We start from the raw sequence: 20,879 nt of genomic DNA, 5'->3' as shown, positions 1-20,879 counted from the left end.
CCGCCCCCCACCAAGCCTTGTGTGCCCTCACTCCCCCCCCCCCCCACCCCCAAGCCTCCTGCATGCCAGGGAACAGCCAATCGGGAGGTGCAGGGCGGGAGGGGCAGGCGATGATCGGTGGGTGGGAGGTGCTGGGAGCGGGGCGGGGGGGAGCTGATGGGGGGCTGCTGACGTACTCCTGGGGCTTTTTGGTGATGCCCATTGTTAAATTCTGGCTCCTTCTCCGGCTCAGGTTGGCCACCCCTGGTCTGGACTGTAGCCCACTTCGCTCCAGTGGGTTAGAGCAGGGGGCTGGGAGCCAGGACTCCTGGGTTCTCTCCCCAGCTTGGGGAGAGCGGGGTCTAGTGGTTAGAGCAGGGGGCTGGGAGCCAGGACTCCTGGGTTCTCTCCCCAGCTCGGGGAGGGGAGCGGGGAAGAGCATCGGGGCAGGCGCACGAGGACCGCGTGTGTGCCAAGCCTCTAAGACCGAGGTGGGCTGGCGAACCATGACCATTAACAAGAGACAATAAAATTCAAGGTTTATAACTACCCTACCCCAGCCCTGGGACCGATCCCTCCGCCCGAGGGCACTCACCCCTGTGGCATCAGGCCCAGCCCGGCCCTTCCCCGGGGGGGGGGCAATAATTCCCCCCTGCCCCGCATACTCTCGCCCACTAGACACCACTCCTGTCCCAGAGCTGGGGAGAGAACCCAGAAGTCCTGGCTCCCAGCCCCCCGGCTCTAACCCACTAGACCAGGGGTGGGCAAACTTTTTGGCCCGAGGGCCACCTCGGGGTTGTGAAACGGTATGGAGGGCCGGGTTGGGGGGCTGTGCCTCCCCAAACAGCCTGGCCCCCGTTCCCTATCCGCCCCCTCCCTCTTACTGCTCCCGACTGCCCCCCTCTGAACCCCTGACTCATCCAACCCCCCCCAATCCTTGTCCCCTGACTGCCCCCTCCCGGGATCCCCTGCCCCCCTGGGACCCCAGACCCCTGAGAACCTCTGCCCCATCCAACCGCCCCCTGCACCCCATCCCCTGCCCTCCTCCCAGAACCTCCTGCCCCTTATCCAACCCCCCTGCCCCCCACCCCCTTACCATGCCGCTCCGAGCAGCAGGACAGGTGTATTGGAAACCCAGGGAGGTGGGCGGGTGCAAGCCAGGCTGCCCGCACGGAGGTGTAGCTACGGGAGCCGGGGGCGAGCCTCCCCGGCCGGGAGTTCAAGGGCCGGGCAGGATGGTCCCGCTGGCTGGATGTGGCCCGTGGGCCGTAGTTTGCCCACCTCTGCACTCGACCCACTCCCTTCCAGAGCGGGGGAGAGAACCCAGGAGTCCTGGCTCCCCCTCCCACCCCACTCTAACCCCCTAAACCCCACTCCTCTCCCCAAGCCTGGGAGAGAACCCAGGAGTCCTGAGTTCCAGTACCTTAAGGTCTGGGAGGGGAGTGGGGCCTAGCAGTTAGAGCAGGGGGGCTGGGAGCCAAGACTCCAGTTGTCATTCTCTCTCCCCCGCCCCCCCCAACCTCGTGCCTCAGTTTCCCCGTTTAGGCAGTGACGCTCATGAGGCAACAGGAGACGGACCCCCACCAGGGGGCAGGGTTAAACCATACCAACCCTTTTTATTGTAGCCCTCAGGCTGCGTGGTTTGGGGTGGGGACCCTCGGCTTCAGTTGGCAAAGATCTCCCCCATTGGGATCCAGATGTTCTTACACTGGGTGGCCTGGTATAGAAACTCCTCACCTGCCCCCTGGGCCGGGTCCTCCCACCGCCGGGGGGCCCCGTGGCTCACCCAGGTCCGCTTCAGGTTACCGGCCGAGGCCCATTCCACAAATTGGGACCCCTGCAGGAGAGAAAGGGTTAATGAGGACGCAGGAGGTAGGGCCTGGCCCCTCTAGGGGGCGCCGGCTCCCGTCTGGCCCCAGGGCAGGGACTGGCTAGGGGGCAGGGAATGGGGCCCAGGGCCTGTCCCCTCTAGGGGGCGCCAGCTCCCATCTCGCCCCAGAGCAGGGACTGGCTGGCTCAGGGGACCGGGGAATGGGGCCCAGGGCCTGTCCCCTCTAGGGGGCGCCAGCTCCCATCTCGCCCCAGGGCAGGGACTGGCTGGCTCAGGGGGGCAGGGAATGGGGCCCGGGGCCTGTCCCCTCTAAGGGGTGCCGGCTCCCGTCTGGCCCCAGGGCAGGGACTGGCTAGGGGGCAGCGAATGGGGCCCGGGGCCTTTCCCCTCTAGGGGGCGCCAGCTCCCGTCTCGCCCCAGGGCAGGGACTGGCTGGCTCAGGGGGGCAGGGAATGGGGCCCGGGGCCTGTCCCCTCTAAGGGGTGCCGGCTGCCATCCGGCTCCAGGGCAGGGACTGGCTGGCTCAGGGGGCCAGGGAATGGGGCCCGGGGCCTGTCCCCTCTAAGGGGCGCCGGCTCCCATCCGGCCCCAGGGCAGGGACTGGCTGGCTCAGGGGGCCAGGGAATGGGGCCCGGGGCCTGTCCCCTCTAGGGGGCGCCGGCTCCCATCCAGCTCCAGGGCAGGGACTGGCTGGCTCAGGGGGCCAGGGAATGGGGCCCGGGGCCTGTCCCCTCTAGGGGGCGCTGGCTCCCATCCGGCCCCAGGGCAGGGACTGGCTGGCAGGGGGGCACGTTGTGGGGGCAGAGCCACTGTCACCTGCGGAGACCCGAAGTACCACATGGCCTGAACATCCTGGTGCTGCGCCAGCGTCCGGCTCAGATGGTCCCGATTCCCCGTCACAATATTCACCACCCCTCCGGGGACGTCCGAGGTGTCGAAGATCTGGGGGGGGAGGAAGCAGATGGGCCCTATGAGCAGCCAGGACCAGCAGGGGCTGGGAGCCAGGACTCCTGGGTTCCATCCCAGCTTTGGGAGGAGAGTGGGCTCTAGTGGTTAGAGCGGGGGGGCTGGGGAGTTGGGAGCCAGGACTCCTGGGTTCTAACCCAGTGCCAGGAGCGGAGTGGGGTCGAGTGGTTGGGGGGGGGGCTGGGAGCCAGGACTCCTGGGTTCTATCCCAGCTTTGGGAGGGGAGTGAGGTCTAGTGGTTAGAGCCGCGGGCAGGGGAGTTGGGAGCCAGGACTCCTGGGTTCTCTCCTGTCACGGGGAGCTGGTTGTGTAGGTCAGGGACAGAGAACCAGAGGTGGGACCCCCTGACAGGGGTGTTTTGGAGACAAAGCCCTGGCGGACGAAGCGAGAACCGTTTGCGTGGGCAGATGCAGCCACCGAAGGGAACACGTGGCCCATGCCTGGGGCCGGGCCAGCGGGGTCCCCACGGGCCGGCGTTAATTCTTCCCAGCTCTTAGCAGCGGAGACAAGTGACTCAGGAAGGTAATTAATGGGCTCCTTAACGAGGAAGCTAATGAAAACGCTTCACTTCCACCGCCCCCTGCGGTCATGCAGGCTGTATTGTGTGCGGGACTCTTCTGCCTTATTTGGAGGACCCCACCCTGTGCCTCAGTTTCCCCATTGCTTTGCAGTGCTGCCCAGTGGGCGCGAATGCATTAAAGCTGCCCCGTGCAGGGTGACTAACAACCTGCTCTATGTGTAAGGCCCTACCAAAATCACAGCCATGAAAAACACATTATGGATCATGAAATCTCACCCCTCCGGGACATCTGGCTAGTGTAGGGGAGACCAGATTTCACGGAGCTGGGAGCCCGGCAATACTGTGACCCCTCCCCTTACAATCGCCTTGCGGACACCCCACCTTCTTTCAGGTCGGAGATGCCCCCCCGTCTCCGCGTCCGGTGACTACACCGTGAAATTTCAGATTTAAAGATCTGAAACCGTGAAACAGACGCTGGGAAAAATTCAACGACCGTGAAATGAACCAAAACGAGCTGTGAATTTGGCAGGGCCCTAACTCCGTGGCGCAAGCAGCCGACGGACAATTTCGAACCCGTTGACTCGTATGGCTACGAACCAAAGCGTCCATGCCAAGCGTGTGCGTGGTGCAAAGTCCCTTTCATGTCTTACAGGCCTCTATTTTACCCAGGTGATTGTGAGCAGCCAGCCATGAAATCAAAGATATGAGACGGGCGGCTCGACATTGTCTTCAGCTTAACGATCCCTGTTATAATGAACGACCCAGGGCAGCGGTCCCGAAACTGTTGAGGACGGACGCCCCCCTTACCTATGTCCGCGCCCCCCTAGAGCCGGGGCCACGGCTCGGGGGAGGGGAAGGGGTAATGGGGCCATGGCTGGGGCTGCAGCTGGGGATGGGTCTGGGGCCACGGCCAGGATCTGGGGGCAGGAGCGCTGCCATAAGGCTTGGGACCGGGGCCCGGCACGGGGCCAGGTGGTACTTCCTCCTCACCCCCGTGCGGGCTGGCCCGGGGCCCCACCGTGCTCCCCCTCCCTGGATGTTCCTTCACGCTTCCCCCCAGCGGGGCACGCCCCACACTTTGGGGACCTCTGCCTTATGCAAATGAGTGTAACGAAGTAGGGTGACCAGACAGCAAGTGCGAAAAAACGGGACAGGGGGTGGGGGGTAATAGGAGCCTAGATAAGAAAAAGACCCCAAAATCGGGACTGTCCCTATAAAACCGGGCCATCTGGTCATCCTAGTAATGAGGTGACCTGTGTACGCACAGGAAGAGAAGAGGTCAGTCCCGCACGGGGCTCAAACCCCGAGACAGCTAGAAAAGAGGAACCCCCAGCCCGATCCGGTCGCCTCTGAATGGTGAGAGGGGAAAAGTCAAAGGCAGGGGCCTGAGGTCTCCAAGCCGCTCGGCACCCCCCCTACGCTGCCCCTTGGCTTCTAGCCGGTTGGGAGCGTCCCAGAGAGACGCCCCGCCAGGAGACTGTGACGACTCCCCTCGTTACTTTTCCCCCGTTCGTAACTCTCCGCTTTTCTATTTTATTCCAAATAAAACCTTTCACTAGTTGGGCTGGCGGCCGGCGGGAAGTTTGGGTGAGCTCTGAAGTGATGCAGACCGGAGAGGTGGGATCCCTGGGGATGGGTAAAACCTCGTGCTCGGGGAATTGGGTTTTTAGTAACCTCTCACTAAAAGACCGGCTGCGTGGACGGTGGATCGGGCTGGAAACGCCTCCCGGGGGATCGTGTTTTGGCTTCGTGTGAACCAGCGGGGCCGACAGAAACTCGTGTGTTACTGGCTGTAAACCAGCAGGGTTTGGGGGGCCCCGAGCGTGGCCTTCTCAGGGTTGATCCATTCTAGGCACCGGTCCTGTGGATCCGGGGCACGTGTATGGAGTCTGGCAAATCGGGGGACAGCCGCGGACGCGGGTCCAAATGTAGCCACACAGGGCTCTGCACTTGTGTCGGGGTAACGCCTTGGGGTCCCCCGCTTGAGATCGGGTGAGGGGAAGGGTCTGTGCAGTGCCTGGCGCCGCGGGGTCCCCTAATCTCAGTCGGGCGGGCGGGGGGTGGGGGAATCTGTGCAGCGCCCGGCCCAATGGGGACCCCGATCTCAGGTGGGGGGGGATGGGTCTGTTTCTCACGGCGTAAGCCCGAAGTGGGGTGTGTGGTCGCTCCCAGCCGGGGCAGCTCAGTGGGTGCCGGACAGGAGCCAGTGCCAACGGAGCTATGGTTACTGCTCTCGGCACTGGGAGGGGAGTGGGGGCTAGTGGTTAGAGCAGGGAGCCTGGGAGCCAGGACTCCTGGGTTCACTCCCCAGGCAGAGGGTCTCAGAGTCCAATGGCCCATACGCTCCCAGTAGCGTCTTTTCCATCTCTTGACAGCCATGTCCTCTACAGGGTGGGGTGACGACTCCCTTTTTTGGCCTGGGGAAATTGAGGCACGCGAGGGGGAGGGTACCTGGCAGAGGTCCAGCGCGGGCAGCGGGTAGCGCGGGCTGGGGACCATCACCACGGCGTTGCCCCGGGCCACGGCGGGGGCCAGCAGGCTCAGGAAGCTGAGCAGGGGGTGCTCGTCCGGGCAGGCGACCCCCACGACGCCCAGGGGCTGGCAGAGCCGCAGGGTGGTGCCGTGCAGGGGGGTTTCCTGGGGGAGGGGCAAAGCCAGAGGGGTGATTCTGGGCTCCCCCCACCCACTTCCAGCCCTCGAGACAAAGTCAACCCTGCCCCCAGGCACCTGCTGCTGGGTTCAGCCTGTGGGCAGAGCTTCACCCCCAGATTCCCTCCCCTGACCCCACCCCCATTCCTGCCCTGCATGCCCCGCCCCCTCCTGGGTGCACCCCATAACTACACCGCCCAAACCCCTCCCCTGTTCCCACCCCCCATCCCTCACCTCCCCACGGCCCGCCCCCCCCACCTTCTCCACTATGCCCACCCCCAAACACAGCCACCTACCCACCACATTCCCCCCCACCACAATCCCCACCCCCTGGCATTGCCCGCCTGCATCTCTGGCTGCCCCCTGTCCGGAGCGGGCGCTCTGGGGCCCCACCTGCACGACGCCCCCGGATTTATCGCAGTAGGCCGCCCAGTGGAAGAGCCGCTCCAGGCCCAGGTCCACCTCCCGCCGTGCCTCCTCGGGGGGGGCTCCTGTCAGCGCCCCCAGCCGGGACGCCACCTCCTCCCGCCGCAGCTCCAGGTTCTCCGCCACATAGTACAGCACCTGCGCCCGGGTGTGGGCCGCCCGCTTCCCCCACCTGCCGGGAGAGAGACAGAGCCGGGATAGAACCGAGGAGTCCCAGCCCCCAGCCCCCCCCCCCGGCTCTAACCACTAGACCCCACTTCCTTCCCAGTGCTGGGGAGAGAACCCAGGAGTCCCAGTCCCCAGCCCCCCCCCCCGGCTCTAACCACTAGACCCCACTCCCCTCCCAGAGCTGGGAGAGAACCCAGGAGTCCTGGCTCCCAGCCCCCCCGCGCTCTAACCACTAGACCCCACTCCCCTCCCAGAGCTGGGAGAGAACCCAGGAGTCCCAGCCCCCAGCCCCCCCGGCTCTAACCACTAGACCCCACTCCCCTCCCACAGCTGGGAGAGAACCCAGGAGTCCTGGCTCCCAGCCCCACCCCCACTCTAACCCAGTAGACTGCAGAGTTGATTCCCACTCTTCCATGCCCCACCCCCAAGAGATCAGGCCCCCCCCCAGCCCAGTGCCCCTGTGGATCTGATTGGTGGACGAGGCCTAGTCCGGGAGCTGCCCCCCTGCCACCCCCATTAGATTACGCCAGTCAAGCCCCAGACAATAAAGCAATAAAATGTAAGTGCCTTTTGCACTCCTTGCCCCTGCGCCACCCTCCTGGCCCCTCTTTTCCCCACTGGCCGAGGGGGAATCCCGAACCCCCTCCCCCCGCCCGAGGCACCCCTGAATTTCAGGGGCTGTCACTCAGCAGCGCTGGGCACTGGCGGGGGGCGGGGGGGCTGCAAAGCAGGGCTGCAATTTACGGCTCGGGGGGGTTGGGGCCGGGGGAAGGAAAGTCCCCACAGGTCAGCGTGGGGGGGTTCTGTGTCTTGGGGGGTGGGGGTCTTTGGGGGCGTGGCACCCTGCTGGGGGAGGTGTAGTCCAGGAAGGGAGCCTGCCTGCCCTAGAGAACAGACTAGAGCAGGAGGAGCCTGAACTACAAGTCCCATGATGCACCCCAGCGAGGGGACCCAGGTGTCCGGTTTTCGACCCGAACGCCCGCTCGAGAAGGGACCCTGGTGGGTCCCGGTCAGCGGTGCTGGTCCCTACCTCTCCTGGGGCACCGCGCTGCACCCCGGAAGCGACCGGCAGGTCCGGCTCCTAGGCGGGGGGGCCACGGGGCTCGGCGCGCTGCCCCCGCCCCGAGCACCGGCCAATGGGAGCTGGGTGGGGTGGGGTGGAGCCAGGGAGCCTGCCTTAGCCCCGCTGTGCCCCTGACTGGGAGCTGCCTGAGGTAAGCCTGTGCCCCAACCCTGAGCCCCCCCAAACCCAGAGCCCCCTCCTGCACCCCAAACCCCACATCCCCGGCCCCACCCCAGAGCCTTCACCCCTTCCTGCACCCCAACCCCCTGCCTCAGCCCAGAGCCCCCTCCCACACCCTGAACCCCTCTGCCCCACCCCCAAGCCTGGAGCCCCCTCCTGCACCTCAAACCCCTCATCCCTGGCTCCACCCCAGAGCCCGCACCCCCAGCCCAGAGCCCGTACCCCCTCCTGGACCCCAGAGCCTGCACCTGCAGCCCAGAGCCCTCAACCCCTTACCCCAGCCCAGGGCCCCTTCCCACACCCTGAACCCCTCATTTCTGGCTCCACCCCAGAGCCTGCACCCCCAGCCCATACCCCCTCCTGCATCCCAACCCCCAGCTCTGAGACCCCCAAACCCGGAGCCCCCTCCTGCACCCCAAACCCCTCATCCCCGGCCCCACCCCAGAGCCTTCACCCCTTCCTGCACCCCAACCCCCTGCCTCAGCCCAGAGCCCCCACCCACACCCTGAACCCCTCTGCCCCACCCCCAAGCCTGGAGCCCCCTCCTGCACCTCAAACCCCTCATCCCTGGCTCCACCCCAGAGCCTGCACCTGCAGCCCAGAGCCCTCAACCCCTTACCCCAGCCCAGGGCCCCCTCCCACACCCTGAACCCCTCATTTCTGGCTCTGCCCAGAACTTGCACCCCCATTTAGGGCCCTCACCCTCTCCCACACCCCAACCCCTTGCCCCAGCCCCAGCCCAGTGAAAGTGAATGAGGGTACGGGAGAGCGAGCCCCCAAAGATGGGGGCGGGGCCTTGGGGAAGGGGCGGGGCTAGGGGGGTTGGTTTTGTGCCACTAGAAAGTTGGCCACCCTAACCACAGCCAGGGGTTCCCATTATGCAACCCGCTCCCAGGCCAGGGGGAGCTGTGGTGCACCATGGGAGATGATGCACGGCCTATGGAGGAGACTGTCCGAACTACCACTCCCATGATGCACCACAGCCAGGGACTCCCATAAGGCCGAGCAGTGGCAGGTCCGGTCCCTGTCTGGGAGGGGGGCCAAAACCGTCTCGTTTTGGGGGCAAAACCGTCCAACTTCTCCAACTTTCGCCCCAAACAAGAAAAGTGTCTGGAAAATTTAGGCAAAAATTATTCTCCCCCCGGTTTGATCAGATCCCGGCTCTATGGACGCCCCCCCGCCCCCCGGCGCCAGGCAGGGCTCCCCGAGGAGCAAACCATTTCCAGCGGCGTGAGATGCCGGGCGGGTCCCAGCTGCAATGAGCCAGCGGCTCTTCAGTTCTCCGGGGACTCTGGCCACCCCGCTGCCGGGGGAGAGATAAGAGAGGCGAGGCCGGGGGCCGCGGGGCGGGGGAGATTATTGGCACCTGGCAGCGGGCCAGAAAATGGGCAACACCTTGCTCCAGGCGGGCACCACCTGGCCTGGGAACTCAGAGAGGGCCCCAACCCGCAGCCAGGCCTCATACGGCGAGGAGCGGCCTCGCTCGGTACACGGGGGAAACTGAGGCACGAAGGGCAAACAGCGAGTTCAGGGGCAAAGTTGGGGATAGAACCCAGGAGTCCTGGCTCCCAGCCCCCCCTGCTCTAACCACTAGACACCACTCCCCTCCCAGAGCCAGGGAGACAACCCGGGGGTCCTGGCGCCCAGCCCCTCGCTCTAACCACTGGACCCCACTCCCCTCCCAGAGCCGGGCAGAGAACCCAGGAGTCCTGAGCTGCTCCCCATCTCACCCCGGCGCGGCCTTGTGAGCCGCCTCCACGGCGTTGCGGATGTCCTTGGCGCTGCCGTCCGCCACGTACGCCAGCACGTTGCCGGCGGGGTCGAGGACGGGGAGCGAGGCCATTCCCTCGGGTCGCTTCTGAGCCCCTCCGTAATACAGCTTGTAGGTTCTGTCCACCCTGCAGAGACACAAGGGGGGCCAAGGTGACCCCTGAACCCTCACGCTCATTGGAAAGCCCCCGCGCCCCGCCCCAGAGGGGCCGCGTCCCGTCCCCGGGCCGGGGATCCCTGTCCACCCAGCCCCCGCGCCCCGCCCCAGAGGGGCCGCGTCCCGTCCCCGGGCCGGGGATCCCTGTCCACCCAGCCCCCGCGCCCCGCCCCAGAGGGGCCGCGTCCCGTCCCCGGGCCGGGGATCCCTGTCCACCCAGCCCCCGCGCCCCGCCCCAGAGGGGCTGCATCTCAGCACCGGACGAGGGGTCCGTGTCTGTGTTCCCTCTAAGGTGCAGGCCTGCACACGGGTGAGTGTGGATTATGTGTGTGGGGGAGGGGGGAATGGGGTGAGGTGGGGGGCCGTGATGGGGCTTTGGAGAAACTTGGGCCATGCAGGGCTATGGGGGCGGGGGCGGGCGGGCAGAGACGCCTCTCCCCCGGCCCCAGCCCCAGCCCCAGCCCCGGGGCTGCAGCAGGGACGGGAGAGACGCCTCTCCCCTGGCCCCGGGCCTGCGGCGGGGATGGGAGAGATGGGAGTCATCTCTCCCTGCCGCAGCCCCAGAGCTGGGGGAGCCTGGGGAATGAAGAGACTCTGGGTCTTTCCCCTGCTCTGCCACTGAGTTCCTGTGTGGCCTTGGGAAGTCACCTCACCCCCACACCGTGCCTCAGTTTCCCCATTTCCCTGCAAAACCCTTTGAGATTTACAAACGCAAAGCGCTGAAGAGCACTGGCTTTTCGATTTGTGTTTTAAATGGAAATGACTCAAAGAGAACCGTTTTGGTCTGATTTCCAATGACAGCCATCCTCCGTGGTGGATTTAAACTCCCCCTCGCGGTGGTTGAAAAGTTTTTCGCGGGCAGCAGGAGAGGGGCGTTATCTAGTCCTGACCCTGCCAAGTAGTTCCCAGGGAAAGGAGTGGGCGAAAACGCCACGTCAAGTGAAAGTTTGCCCGAGCCCACGTGTCTGGAAAGCGCGGTGTAAATGTTCCCCGGTAACAACCGAGACACGGGAACATTGTCTGCCAGGGTGCGAGTCCAAGGGTGGACCTGCTGGCGTTACTTTCAGCGTCCAGGCTACTCCAGTGCAAGTCATGAATAGTCGACGGGGCTTTTAAAGCTCTTTGGACGGTTAATATGAGAGGAGGGACGGTGCGTTTTGGACTATTATTTTGAGCCTTAATGTCTCGATTTAGAAAGACACATTTACGGGCTGCCGAACGGGGCCGTGTTATATTTTACCTTCAGAGGAGACTTTGACAGATGAAGCCCCTTCCGAACATTAAATAGCTCCAGGATTTTGCATGAGAGGGAAAGATTCTTCCTGCCCAAAATTCCCCGTCTCTTTCCCAACTACTGCACAGGGCTCGCTGCGCTAGCTGGGGGCCATTTCCCTCCCCAGCGGTGGCTGGATTTCGTCCCCGCGGAAGGAGGCTGGACGAATGAACTGGCAGGCGCTGCAGACGCCACCCGAAGTCAGACCTTCCCCACCACCCAGCTAGGGACGAGCTGTGGGACGTTGGGAGATCTCGGGGGCGGGGGGGGGATAAGGGGTGCCCTGAAAGTACGGAGGTGATGGTGCGCCACCCGCATGTTCCCTCCCTGTTGGTGCTCCACAGAGCAAAATTCACGCTGCACGTGGACGGAAAAATTTAGAGAGAATATTGCCCCTGCATAACCAGCCCCCACGCCCCACCCCAGAGGGGCCGTGTCTCAGGGCCAGGCGAAGGGTCCCTGCATAACCAGCCCCCCACGCCCCACCCCAGAGGGGCCGTGTCTCAGGGCCAGGCGAAGGTCCCTGCATAACCAGCCCCCACGCCCCATCCCAGAGGGGCCGTGTCTCAGGGCCAGGCGAAGGGCCCCTGCATAACCAGCCCCCATGCCCCACCCCAGAGGGGCCGTGTCTCAGGGCCAGGCGAAGGGTCCCTGCATAACCAGCCCCCACGCCCCACCCCAGAGGGGCCGTGTCTCAGGGCCAGGCGAAGGGTCCCCGCATACCCGGCCCCTGCGCCCCACCCCAGAGGGGCCGCGTCCCAGCACCGGGCGAGGGGGGCCAGCTCTGGGGGACCGTGAGTCATCAGTACCTTGGCATGTTTTCCTCCAGTTCGGGGCAGGCTACCCCACTGTGCCCAGGAACGGAAGGAGGGTCAGCCCCATAGGAGGCAGCAAAAGTTTTGTAGTCCAGCTCCGTGGGGCCGGGCCGGGACCGGCTCTGCCAGCTCGGCCTGACATACTCATACAGGCCCTAGGAGGGGGAAGGAAGGGACAAGTCAGCCCTGCGGGCCCTCCAGCCTGATATCCCCCCCCTTCCCGGCTCAGCCCCACACACCTCCTTGCCTCCATCCCGGCCGTTCCCGCTCTCCTTGGTTCCTCCCACGCCCGCAGCCGCGTCAAAGAAGTTCTGCCCGTTGATCCAGATGGTGCCGACCTGCAGGCTGCCACAAAGAGCGAGATGGGGGGGGGTGTCAGAGCCCAGGGGCCCCAGGCTGGCCCCAGAGGGCGGGTACGCAGCGACAAACGGGCGCGTTTCCCACAGCAAGATCCCTCGGCGGGGGCCTGGCAGAAAGCGCCGAACTCGTCGCTCGTCCGACGCGCCGGGGAGACCAAGAGAAAGTCGGGGCAGCGGGGGACCGACGGGGGCGAACGGGAGCTCGGAGAGTGAAGCCCCGGGCCCGTCAGCGAGCCGAGCCGGGGCCCACGCGGCCAGCAGCTGGGAGTCGGGGCGCGACGCGTTCAGACTGGAAGCGAGAGGTCAGTTTCTAACGGTGACCGGCATTAACCCCGGGCCCAATTTCCCCCGGCTCGTGGGGGATTCTCCGTCACGGGCAATTCGGAAATCAAGACGGGCTGTTTCTCGAACCGATCTGCCCAAGGGAACGCTTCCCCGGCCGGCTGGCCAAGGGTCTCTTTTCTCTCGGCTGGCCAGGCCGACCCCGGGGGGCGAAACCTCTCGCGAGCCGGGAGGAAAGCGCAGGCAGGTGGGGGAGGATGGACTTTTCATCTGCAAACGCCGACCGCAGGCACCAAGCCACGGGAAAATATTTCCGCCGAGAGCCGTGGAAGCCTAGGGCCAGGCCACGTGTGGAAACCCCTGCGGGGGAACCTGCTTCCACGGCAGGCTGTCGGACGCGCTGCCGACAAAATGCCTCTCCACAGTCTTCAGACTTCCACGCTTCGGATCTCAGCGGCTGCGGGGCGATAAATCCCGGCCGGCCGGCGGCCCCGCCGCGGCTGGGGACGTGAAGCTTCGTCTTCTGCTGCATCCCATAAACTTCGCTTCGGTTTTACTATGGGGAGCTCCCGGGGCCGAGCGCCCGGGCGAGGGGTTGAACTGAAGGGATGCTAGTGAAACTGGGGGGCGCAGCGGGATTCAAGCATAACGAAGTGGGGTGGACAGACAGGCCAGGGGAGGTGGGGAGGGAGGGAGGCGACCTGCAGGCCTAGGGCTGGAGTTTCATTGCCAGGGGGGTGGAAACATGAGCCGGATCCCTGCAGCTCCGGGAGCGGATGCACAGGGTGGGATGGGGGGAGCCGGAGCCGGACCCTGGAGCCGGACCGTGGGCTCAGAACTAACCTTTGCGCCACCTCCATGGCCAGGGGCAGGTTCTCGGTCCATACGCTGGCTGCCAGCCCGGAGGGGCGGTGGTTCCCCAGCGCCACGGCCTCCTTGGCGGTCCGGAAGGGCAGTACCACCAGCACTGGCCCAAGGATCTGCAGCAGGGGACAAGAGAAGTCTTGGGAGACGGGGCGCTGGGCTGAAGGGAGCGGGGCGAGGGGGCCAACAGGGGGTGCTGGGCTGCAGGGAGCGGAGCAGGGGGCTCAGCGGGGGGCGCTGGGCTGCGGGGAGTGGGGCGGGGGGCTCAGCGGGGGGCGCTGGGCTGCGGGGAGCTCAGCGGGGGGCGCTGGGCTGTGGGGAGCAGGGCGGGGGGGCTCAGCGGGGGGCGCTGGGCTGCGGGAAGCGGGGCGGGGGGCTCAGCGGGGGGCGCTGGGCTGCGGGGAGCGGGGTGGGGGGCTCAGCGGGGGGCGCTGGGCTGCGGGGAGCAGGGCGGGGGGCTCAGGAGGGGGCGCTGGGCTGCGGGGCGCGGGGTGGGGGGCTCAGCGGGGGGCGCTGGGCTGCAGGGTGGGGGGCTCAGTGGGGGGCACTGGGCTGCAGGGTGGGGGGCTCAGCGGGGGGCGCTGGGCTGCAGGGAGCGGACCGGGGGCTCAGCGGGGGGCGCTGGGCTGCGGGGCGGGGGGCTCAGCGGGGGGCGCTGGGCTGCGGGAAGCGGGGCTGGGGGCTCAGCGGGGGGCGCTGGGCTGCGGGGAGCTGGGGGGACAGCGGGGGGCGCTGGGCTGTGGGGAGCTGGGGGGACAGTGGGGGGCGCTGGGCTGGGGGGAGCTGGGGGGACAGTGGGGGGCGCTGGGCTGGGGGGAGCTGGGGGTACAGCGGGGGGCGCTGGGCTGTGGGGAGCAGGGCGGGGGGCTCAGCGGGGGGCGCTGGGCTGCGGGGAGCTCAGCAGAGGGCGCTGGGCTGCGGGGAGCAGGGCGGGGGGCTCAGGAGGGGGCGCTGGGCTGCGGGGAGCGGGGCGGGGGGCGCTGGGCTGTGGGGAGCAGGGCGGGGGGCTCAGCAGGGAGCGCTGGGCTGCGGGGAGCAGGGCGGGGGGCTCAGCAGGGAGCGCTGGGCTGCAGGGAGCAGGGTGGGGGGCTCAGTGGGGGGCACTGGGCTGCAGGGTGGGGGGCTCAGCGGGGGGCGCTGGGCTGCGGGGTGAGGGGCTCAGTGGGGGTAGCTGGGCTGCGGAGCTCAGCATGGGGCGCTGGGCTGCGGGGTGGGGGGCTCAGCGGGGGGCACTGGGCTGCGGGGTGGGGGGCTCAGCGGGGGGCGCTGGGCTGCGGGGTGGGGGGCTCAGCGGGGGGCACTGGGCTGCAGGGTGGGGGGCTCAGCGGGGGGCGCTGGGCTGCAGGGTGGGGGGCTCAGCGGGGGGCGCTGGGCTGCAGGGTGGGGGGCTCAGCGGGGAGCGCTGGGCTGCAGGGAGCGGACCGGGGGCTCAGTGGGGGGTGCTCTCCCCAGCAGGCAGACCTGAGGGGGAAAGCAGAGAACTGCAATTATGATCGTGGCCACCAGAGGTCACCACTTCCCCATGTATGCCCCAGCAGGCAGGCGGAGGGAGCCTGGGTTGGCCCCCAGGTGGGGCGTGGGGGGGGGGGCGCCCCCTACCTCCTCCCGGACACAGCGCGAGGTGCTGGCCACTCCGGTGATCAGGGTCGGGGGGTAGAAGGGCCCTCGGGCCGGGAGCGCTGCCCACGCCTGGAAAATCTGTGTGTGGGGAGACAGCAGCACGAGCCTCAGAGACAGACCCCCGTCCCGGAGCCGGGGAGAGAACCCAGGAGTCCGGGCTCCCAGCCCCCCTGCTCTGACCACTAGACCCCACTCCCCTTCTCCAGAGCTGGGAAGAGAACCCAGGAGTCCGGGCTCCCAGCACCCCTGCTCTGACCACTAGACCCCACTCCCGTCCTGGAGCCAGGGAGAGAACCCAGGAGTCCGGCTCCCAACACCCCCCGCTCCTACCACTAGACCCCACTCCCCTTCCCGGAGCCAGAGAGGGAACCCAGGAGTCCTGGCTCCCAGCCTGCACCCCTCCACTCTACCCACTAGACCCAGCCCCTCACCTCAGCCCCCTCTGCCCGGGCCTCCTCCACGTAGGTCTCTATGGCGCCCCGCTGGGCTTCGTCCGCCAGGGCCCCCCCCGTCCATGGCCTTGTCCAGCGGGTCCCCCACACGCAGCTGCCCCAGCCGCGTCTTCAGCCGCTGGAGCAGCGCCCCGGCCACGGCCTCCTGCACCAGGAGCAGCGCCCCGGCGCCGGGAGCCTGGGGGGAAAGGGGTTAACGACACGCCGGCGCCCCCTGCAGGGCACAGGCCCTCACGCAAGGCAGGCTGCGGCCACTAGGGGGCCACAGAGTCACAATCCAGAGGGGGCCTGTTCCCCGCCCCCCCCCCCCCCCCCCCCCCCCCCCGAGCCAGCCAGTCCCTGCCCTGGGGCCGGATGGGAGCCGGCGCCCCCTAGAGGGGAAAGGCCCTGTGCCCCATTCCCCACCCCCCCCCAGCCAGCCAGGCCCAGCCCTGGGGCCGGATGGGAGCCGGCGCCCCCTAGAGGGGAAAGGCCCTGTGCCCCATTCCCTGCCCCCCTGAGCCAGCCAGGCCCAGCCCTGGGGCCGGATGGGAGCTGGCGCCCCCTAGAGGGGACAGGCCCCGCGCCCTGTTCCCTGCCCCCCTGAGCCAGCCAGGCCCAGCACTGGGGCCGGATGGGAGCCGGCGCCCCCTAGAGGGGAAAGGCCCTGTGCCCCATTCCCTGCCCCCCTGAGCCAGCCAGGCCCAGCCCTGGGGCCGGATGGGAGCCGGCGCCCCCTAGAGGGGAAAGGCCCCGCGCCCCATTCCCTGCCCCCCTGAGCCAGCCAGGCCCAGCCCTGGGGCCGGATGGGAGCCGGCGCCCCCTAGAGGGGAAAGGCCCTGTGCCCCATTCCCTGCCCCCCTGAGCCAGCCAGGCCCAGCCCTGGGGCCGGATGGGAGCCGGCGCCCCCTAGAGGGGAAAGGCCCTGTGCCCCATTCCCTGCCCCCCTGAGCCAGCCAGGCCCAGCCCTGGGGCCGGATGGGAGCTGGCGCCCCCTAGAGGGGACAGGCCCCGCGCCCCGTTCCCCGCCCCCCTGAGCCAGCCAGTCCCTGCCCTGGGGCCGGATGGGAGCCGGCGCCCCCTAGAGGGGAAAGGCCCCGCGCCCCGTTCCCCGCCAGCTGGCGCCCCCTAGGGGAAGGCTGCGCTCCCTGCTCACCAGGCCCCGCTGGCAGCTCACGGCGTCGCTCAGCCCCACAGCGGCTCCATCCAGGTCGGCCGAGTCGAAGACGACGGCCAGGGTGTCACCCCCCCAGCTGCAGCGAGAGCCGGGGGCCCCCACCGGCCGTGGCGCGGCGCAGCGAGCGCCCCACCTGAGGGGAGGGGAAAGGGGGGTGTTGGGAATGGGGCCAGGGCAGCCCCCATCTCCACCAGCCCAGCCCTCCCCAATGGCCTAGGTCCCCAGCCTCCCCGCCCCCGCCCACAGGGTCCAGCCTCCCAAACCCCCATGGACCATAGCAGCCCCCTCCCCCCAGACCCCACACCCCAGGCCCCTCCAAGACACGGCAGCCCCTCCCTTCAGGGCCCCCCACTCCCCCTCAACTCAGCTCTCCAGAGCCCCCTCCCATCCCCCCAGCCTAGACCATGGCAGCTTCCCCCCAAGATACCAGCCCCCCATTTCCACCCCCCACATGGACCCGGCCTCAGGCACATGGGAGTCAGGGGGACACCCCCTGCCTGGAAACACATACCTCCACAGAGCCAGCCACGGCCACAGCATCCACCCCGGGATGGGCAGCCAGCCCCCCGGCTAGCGCCCCCTCCCCCGTCAGCACATTCAGCACCCCTGGGGGCAGACCGGCCTGGGCCCCCAGCTCGGCCAGCAGCAGGGCAGAGAGCCGGGCGCGGGGGGGTGGAAGGAGAACCATGGTGTTCCCTGGGGGGGGTAGATGGGGGTCAAGAGGGGGGCGCAGAGACCTCAGGGTAGGGGGACCCCCACAGAGGGGAGAGGGGGACCACACATGGGTGGCCCAGGGCACGGGCTGCAGGGGGCTCAGAGAAGGGGGACCCCCATACAGGGGGCTTCAGAGGGGAACCACACATGGGGGCACAGGGGGCTCAGGGCAGGAGAACCCCCAAAGAAGGGAGAGGGGGCTTCAGAGGGGACCACTGGGGAAGGTGCAATGGGCTCACAGCAGGGGGACCCCCAGACGGGAACAATCACGGGGGGGATCCCAGCTGGGCAACCCCTTCCCCTTAGAAGGGGGCTGTGGGGAAGCTCAAGGGGAGACACACAGGGGCTGGGGGGACTCAGAACCACGGGACACCCCCCAAGAGGAGCTGGGGGGATAGAAATATGGAGGTGGGGGGGTGAACCCCAAGAGGGGCGAGGGGATCCCAAGGGAGCACACATGGGGGGCACAGAGGGGGCGACCCCCCCACACCTACCCATGGCCAGAGCTGGGCAGATTTTCCAGGCCAGTGGCAGCAATGGGGAATTCCAGGTAACCACAGCAGCGACCACCCCTGGGTGGGGAGGAGATAGAGAGAGAGGTCAAAGCGGGGAGCCAGGACTCCTGGGTTCTCTCCCCGGCCCTGGGAGGGGAGTGTGGTCTAGTGGTTAGAGCAGGGGGAGGGGGTGCGGCGAGGCAGGACTCCTGGGTTCTCTCCCCGGCCCTGGGAGGGGAGTGGGGTCTAGTGGTTAGAGCAGGGGGGTGCGGAGAGGCAGGACTCCTGGGTTCTCTCCCTGGCTCTGGGAGCAGAGGGGAGGTCAAGCAGTTGCAGGAGGGAGCCAGGACCTCTGGGTTCTGTGCTGAGCCCTGCTGCAGTCCAAAATCCCCGCTCCCACATCGTGCCTCAGTTTCCCCCATGTAAACAGGCGCGGGGCTCCAGCACGGGGCGAGGGAACCCCACCGCGGTCCCTTTCTCTCTGGGACGAGATACTCACCCAGGGGCTTCCAGCCCCCCATCTCGGTGCCCATGAGCTGGGCCCAGCCGGCGTGGTGGTAGAAATGTCGGACGACCAGGGGCGCGTCCCGGTCCCGGGCCTCCCCGATGGGCTTCCCGGTACCCAGGCTCTCCAGGAGCGCCAGCAGGCGCTGGTGTTTCTGGATGGTCCGGGCCATGCTGGAGAAGGGAGGGGCCGGGGTCAGCCACGACCCGAGCATGCCAGGCCGGAGGGGGGGCCCCGCGGCAGCTTCGCGGGCGCCCGGCAGGCTGCCGCCACTAGGTGGCGACAGAACCACGCGTCCAAACCGGGTGCGTTTCTCCCCCTGCCCCAAGCAAACGCCCCCTCCCCCCTCCCCTCCCGCCCCCCGGCGCCCCCGCGGCCGGCGCTCACTTGTGCAGGTGCCGGGCTCGGGCGTGGCACGGCAGGCGGCTCCAGGCTTCGAAGGCTTTCGTGGCAGCTTGGACAGCAGCCTCTACGTCCTCCGGCTCCCCCTGGAGGGTGGTGGCCAGCAGCTCCCCTGGTGAGGGGAATGGGGTCAGCCCAGGGGGCCGGGAGCCCCATGGAGAGATCTCCCTGCCCCCCCCCCCCCCCCCCCCCCCCACACACACACACTCTGCTCAGAACTGAGCTGAATCCCACAGCTGGGATGGGAGCCGGCGCCCCCTAGAGGGCAAAGGCCCCGTGTCCCATTCCCGGTCCCCTTGAGCCCGTCAGTCCCCCCGCCCTGGGGCTGGATGGGAGCCGGCGGCCCCCTACGGGGGGAGGCCCCCAGTCCCATTCCCCGCCCCCCCCCCCCTTCAAGGTCCAGTTTAACCCTTCAGAGTCAGATGCCGTGAGCTGCCGCAGCCGTCGCACGGGGTCTGGGCTTGAACCTGTGGCTGGGTTGGTGTCGCTGGCGGTTTCTCTGCCTTCCGGCTTCCACCATTTGCCGGCCACGAAATGCCCAAAGCTTCGACCGTGAGTCTCCAGCCAGGCCTGGGGTTGGAGGGGGAAGCAGGAGAAATACACCCCCTGGAACGGACCGTCAGACCCTCGACAATACATCGCACACCCACCAGCTCCACGCTGCCCTCTAGTGCAGGGGTTCTCAAACTGGCGGTCGGGACCCCTCAGGGGGTCATGAGGTTATTACATGGGGGGTCGCAACCGGTCAGCCTCCACCCCAAACACCGCTTTGCCTCCAGCATTTATAAAACAGTGGTTTTAATTTATGGGGGGGGGGTTGCACTCAGAGGTTTGCTATGTGAAAGGGGTCACCAGTACAAAAGTTTGAGAACCACTGGTTTAGTGGCTGGAAGCAGAACGTGGCCACCGTGGGTCCTAAGCCCTATAGTGCAAAAGGGGGATTCTCTGCAGAACGCCCATTCAGGTGTGGGAGGGGAGGGGTCCCGCTGTGGCGGGGACAGGGGGTGTTCCCAGCAGGATCGCTGCGTTCTGATTCTTAGTCCAGCATAGCAGACGCACCCCTGCGAGCTGAAATGAAACGCTACCCACTGTTTGATTAAACGGACGGGGAAACTGAGGTACAGAGAGGGGGAATGGACCTGCCACAGAGGGTCAGAGCTGGAGACAGAACCCAGGAGTCCTGGTTGTCAATCATTGGATCCCAGCTCTTACAAAGCCCACTATGATGTGTTTTAACATGGAGGGGCCTGTTTTAAAGACTGGAAATTAGGGAGCCAGGAGTCCTGGGTTCTCTCCCGAGCTGTGAGTGGGGTCTAGTGGTTAGAGCAGGGGGCTGGGAGCCAGGACTCCTGGGTTCTATTACTAGTCCTGGAAAGGGAGTGGGATCTCGGAGGAGGTGACCAGGTACCAGGACACCTGGGTTCTATTCTTGTACTGCCCCCCCCCCACCAAGGGACGAGCTCCTGGCTCTGGATCCGATGTCCGCGCAGCAGGACGAGAGCTGGGGCTGCAGTGGAAAAACCCAGGTGGGACAGGCCCGGGGCTGGGGTCTCAGCGCAGTGCAGGCACGTTCCCCCCCCCCGCGCCCCACCCCGCGTGCTGGCTCAGCTACGCCAAGGTCAGGGCTGCTGGTGGGGGTAGGGAAGGGGAAGTGGAATCTCGCTGTCTCGGCAATTCTGCATTGGCCGAGGGCCAGGCAGCCAGCGGGGCTGTCGCTGCCCATGGGGAAACTGAGGCACACATAGCTGTGTGAGACTCAACCAACTTAACGCAGCCTGGGGCAGAGCTGGGGAGAGAACCCAGGAGTCCTGGCTCCCAGCACCCCCCTGCTCTAACCACTAGACCCCCAACTCCGCTTCCAGAGCCGGGGAGAGAACCCAGGAGTCCGGGCTCCCAATGTGGGGGCGGGGGGGGCCTTACCTGGGCAGGCCCCGCCCCCTCTGGGGCAGGCCCATACTCCATGGAGCTGTAGATGTCCCACACGGACGGGCGCCCCCCCGCAGCTCCAGCCATTGATTCCCGCAGGACTCTGCCCCCAGGCAGCCCGCCCCTGGCCGCTGGAGGGACCCAGCTCCACTTCCGGCCTCCGGAGCACCATAGAGACTAGGGTTTCGGGGACGGGCCATGACCTAGTTCGGTCACTTCCGCCGGAAGAAGGTAAAACCGCTTTGCGGAGGGACCGGAAGTGTGGCAGACCGCAGCCGGAAGTGTGGCGTCCAAAAGCCGGAAAGGGC

At 67.2% G+C, this 20,879-nt stretch overlaps 1 protein-coding gene across 1 annotated transcript; it reads right to left on the bottom strand.

The window, feature by feature from the left end:
• Positions 1-1,575: 1,575 nt before the first annotated feature.
• On the bottom strand, positions 1,576-20,786 carry ALDH16A1 (aldehyde dehydrogenase 16 family member A1). The gene is given in 20 exon segments (XM_037888675.2): positions 1,576-1,816; positions 2,627-2,752; positions 5,748-5,933; positions 6,339-6,543; positions 9,513-9,680; positions 11,792-11,952; positions 12,037-12,142; positions 13,282-13,418; positions 14,902-15,000; positions 15,354-15,431; positions 15,433-15,552; positions 16,510-16,602; positions 16,604-16,663; positions 17,042-17,226; positions 17,739-17,816; positions 18,238-18,416; positions 18,631-18,757; positions 19,113-19,215; positions 20,566-20,666; positions 20,669-20,786. Coding segments are annotated over 20 exon segments (2,589 nt in total). The 5' UTR covers positions 20,772-20,786; the 3' UTR covers positions 1,576-1,642.
• Between the last annotated feature and the right edge of the window lie 93 nt (positions 20,787-20,879).

Source organism: Chelonia mydas, chromosome 23 (genome assembly GCF_015237465.2).
Source record: "Chelonia mydas isolate rCheMyd1 chromosome 23, rCheMyd1.pri.v2, whole genome shotgun sequence".
NCBI lineage: Eukaryota > Metazoa > Chordata > Testudines > Cheloniidae > Chelonia > Chelonia mydas.
The sequence above is the reverse complement of the archived record's forward strand: the minus strand, read 5'-3'. Positions and strand labels throughout refer to the sequence as shown.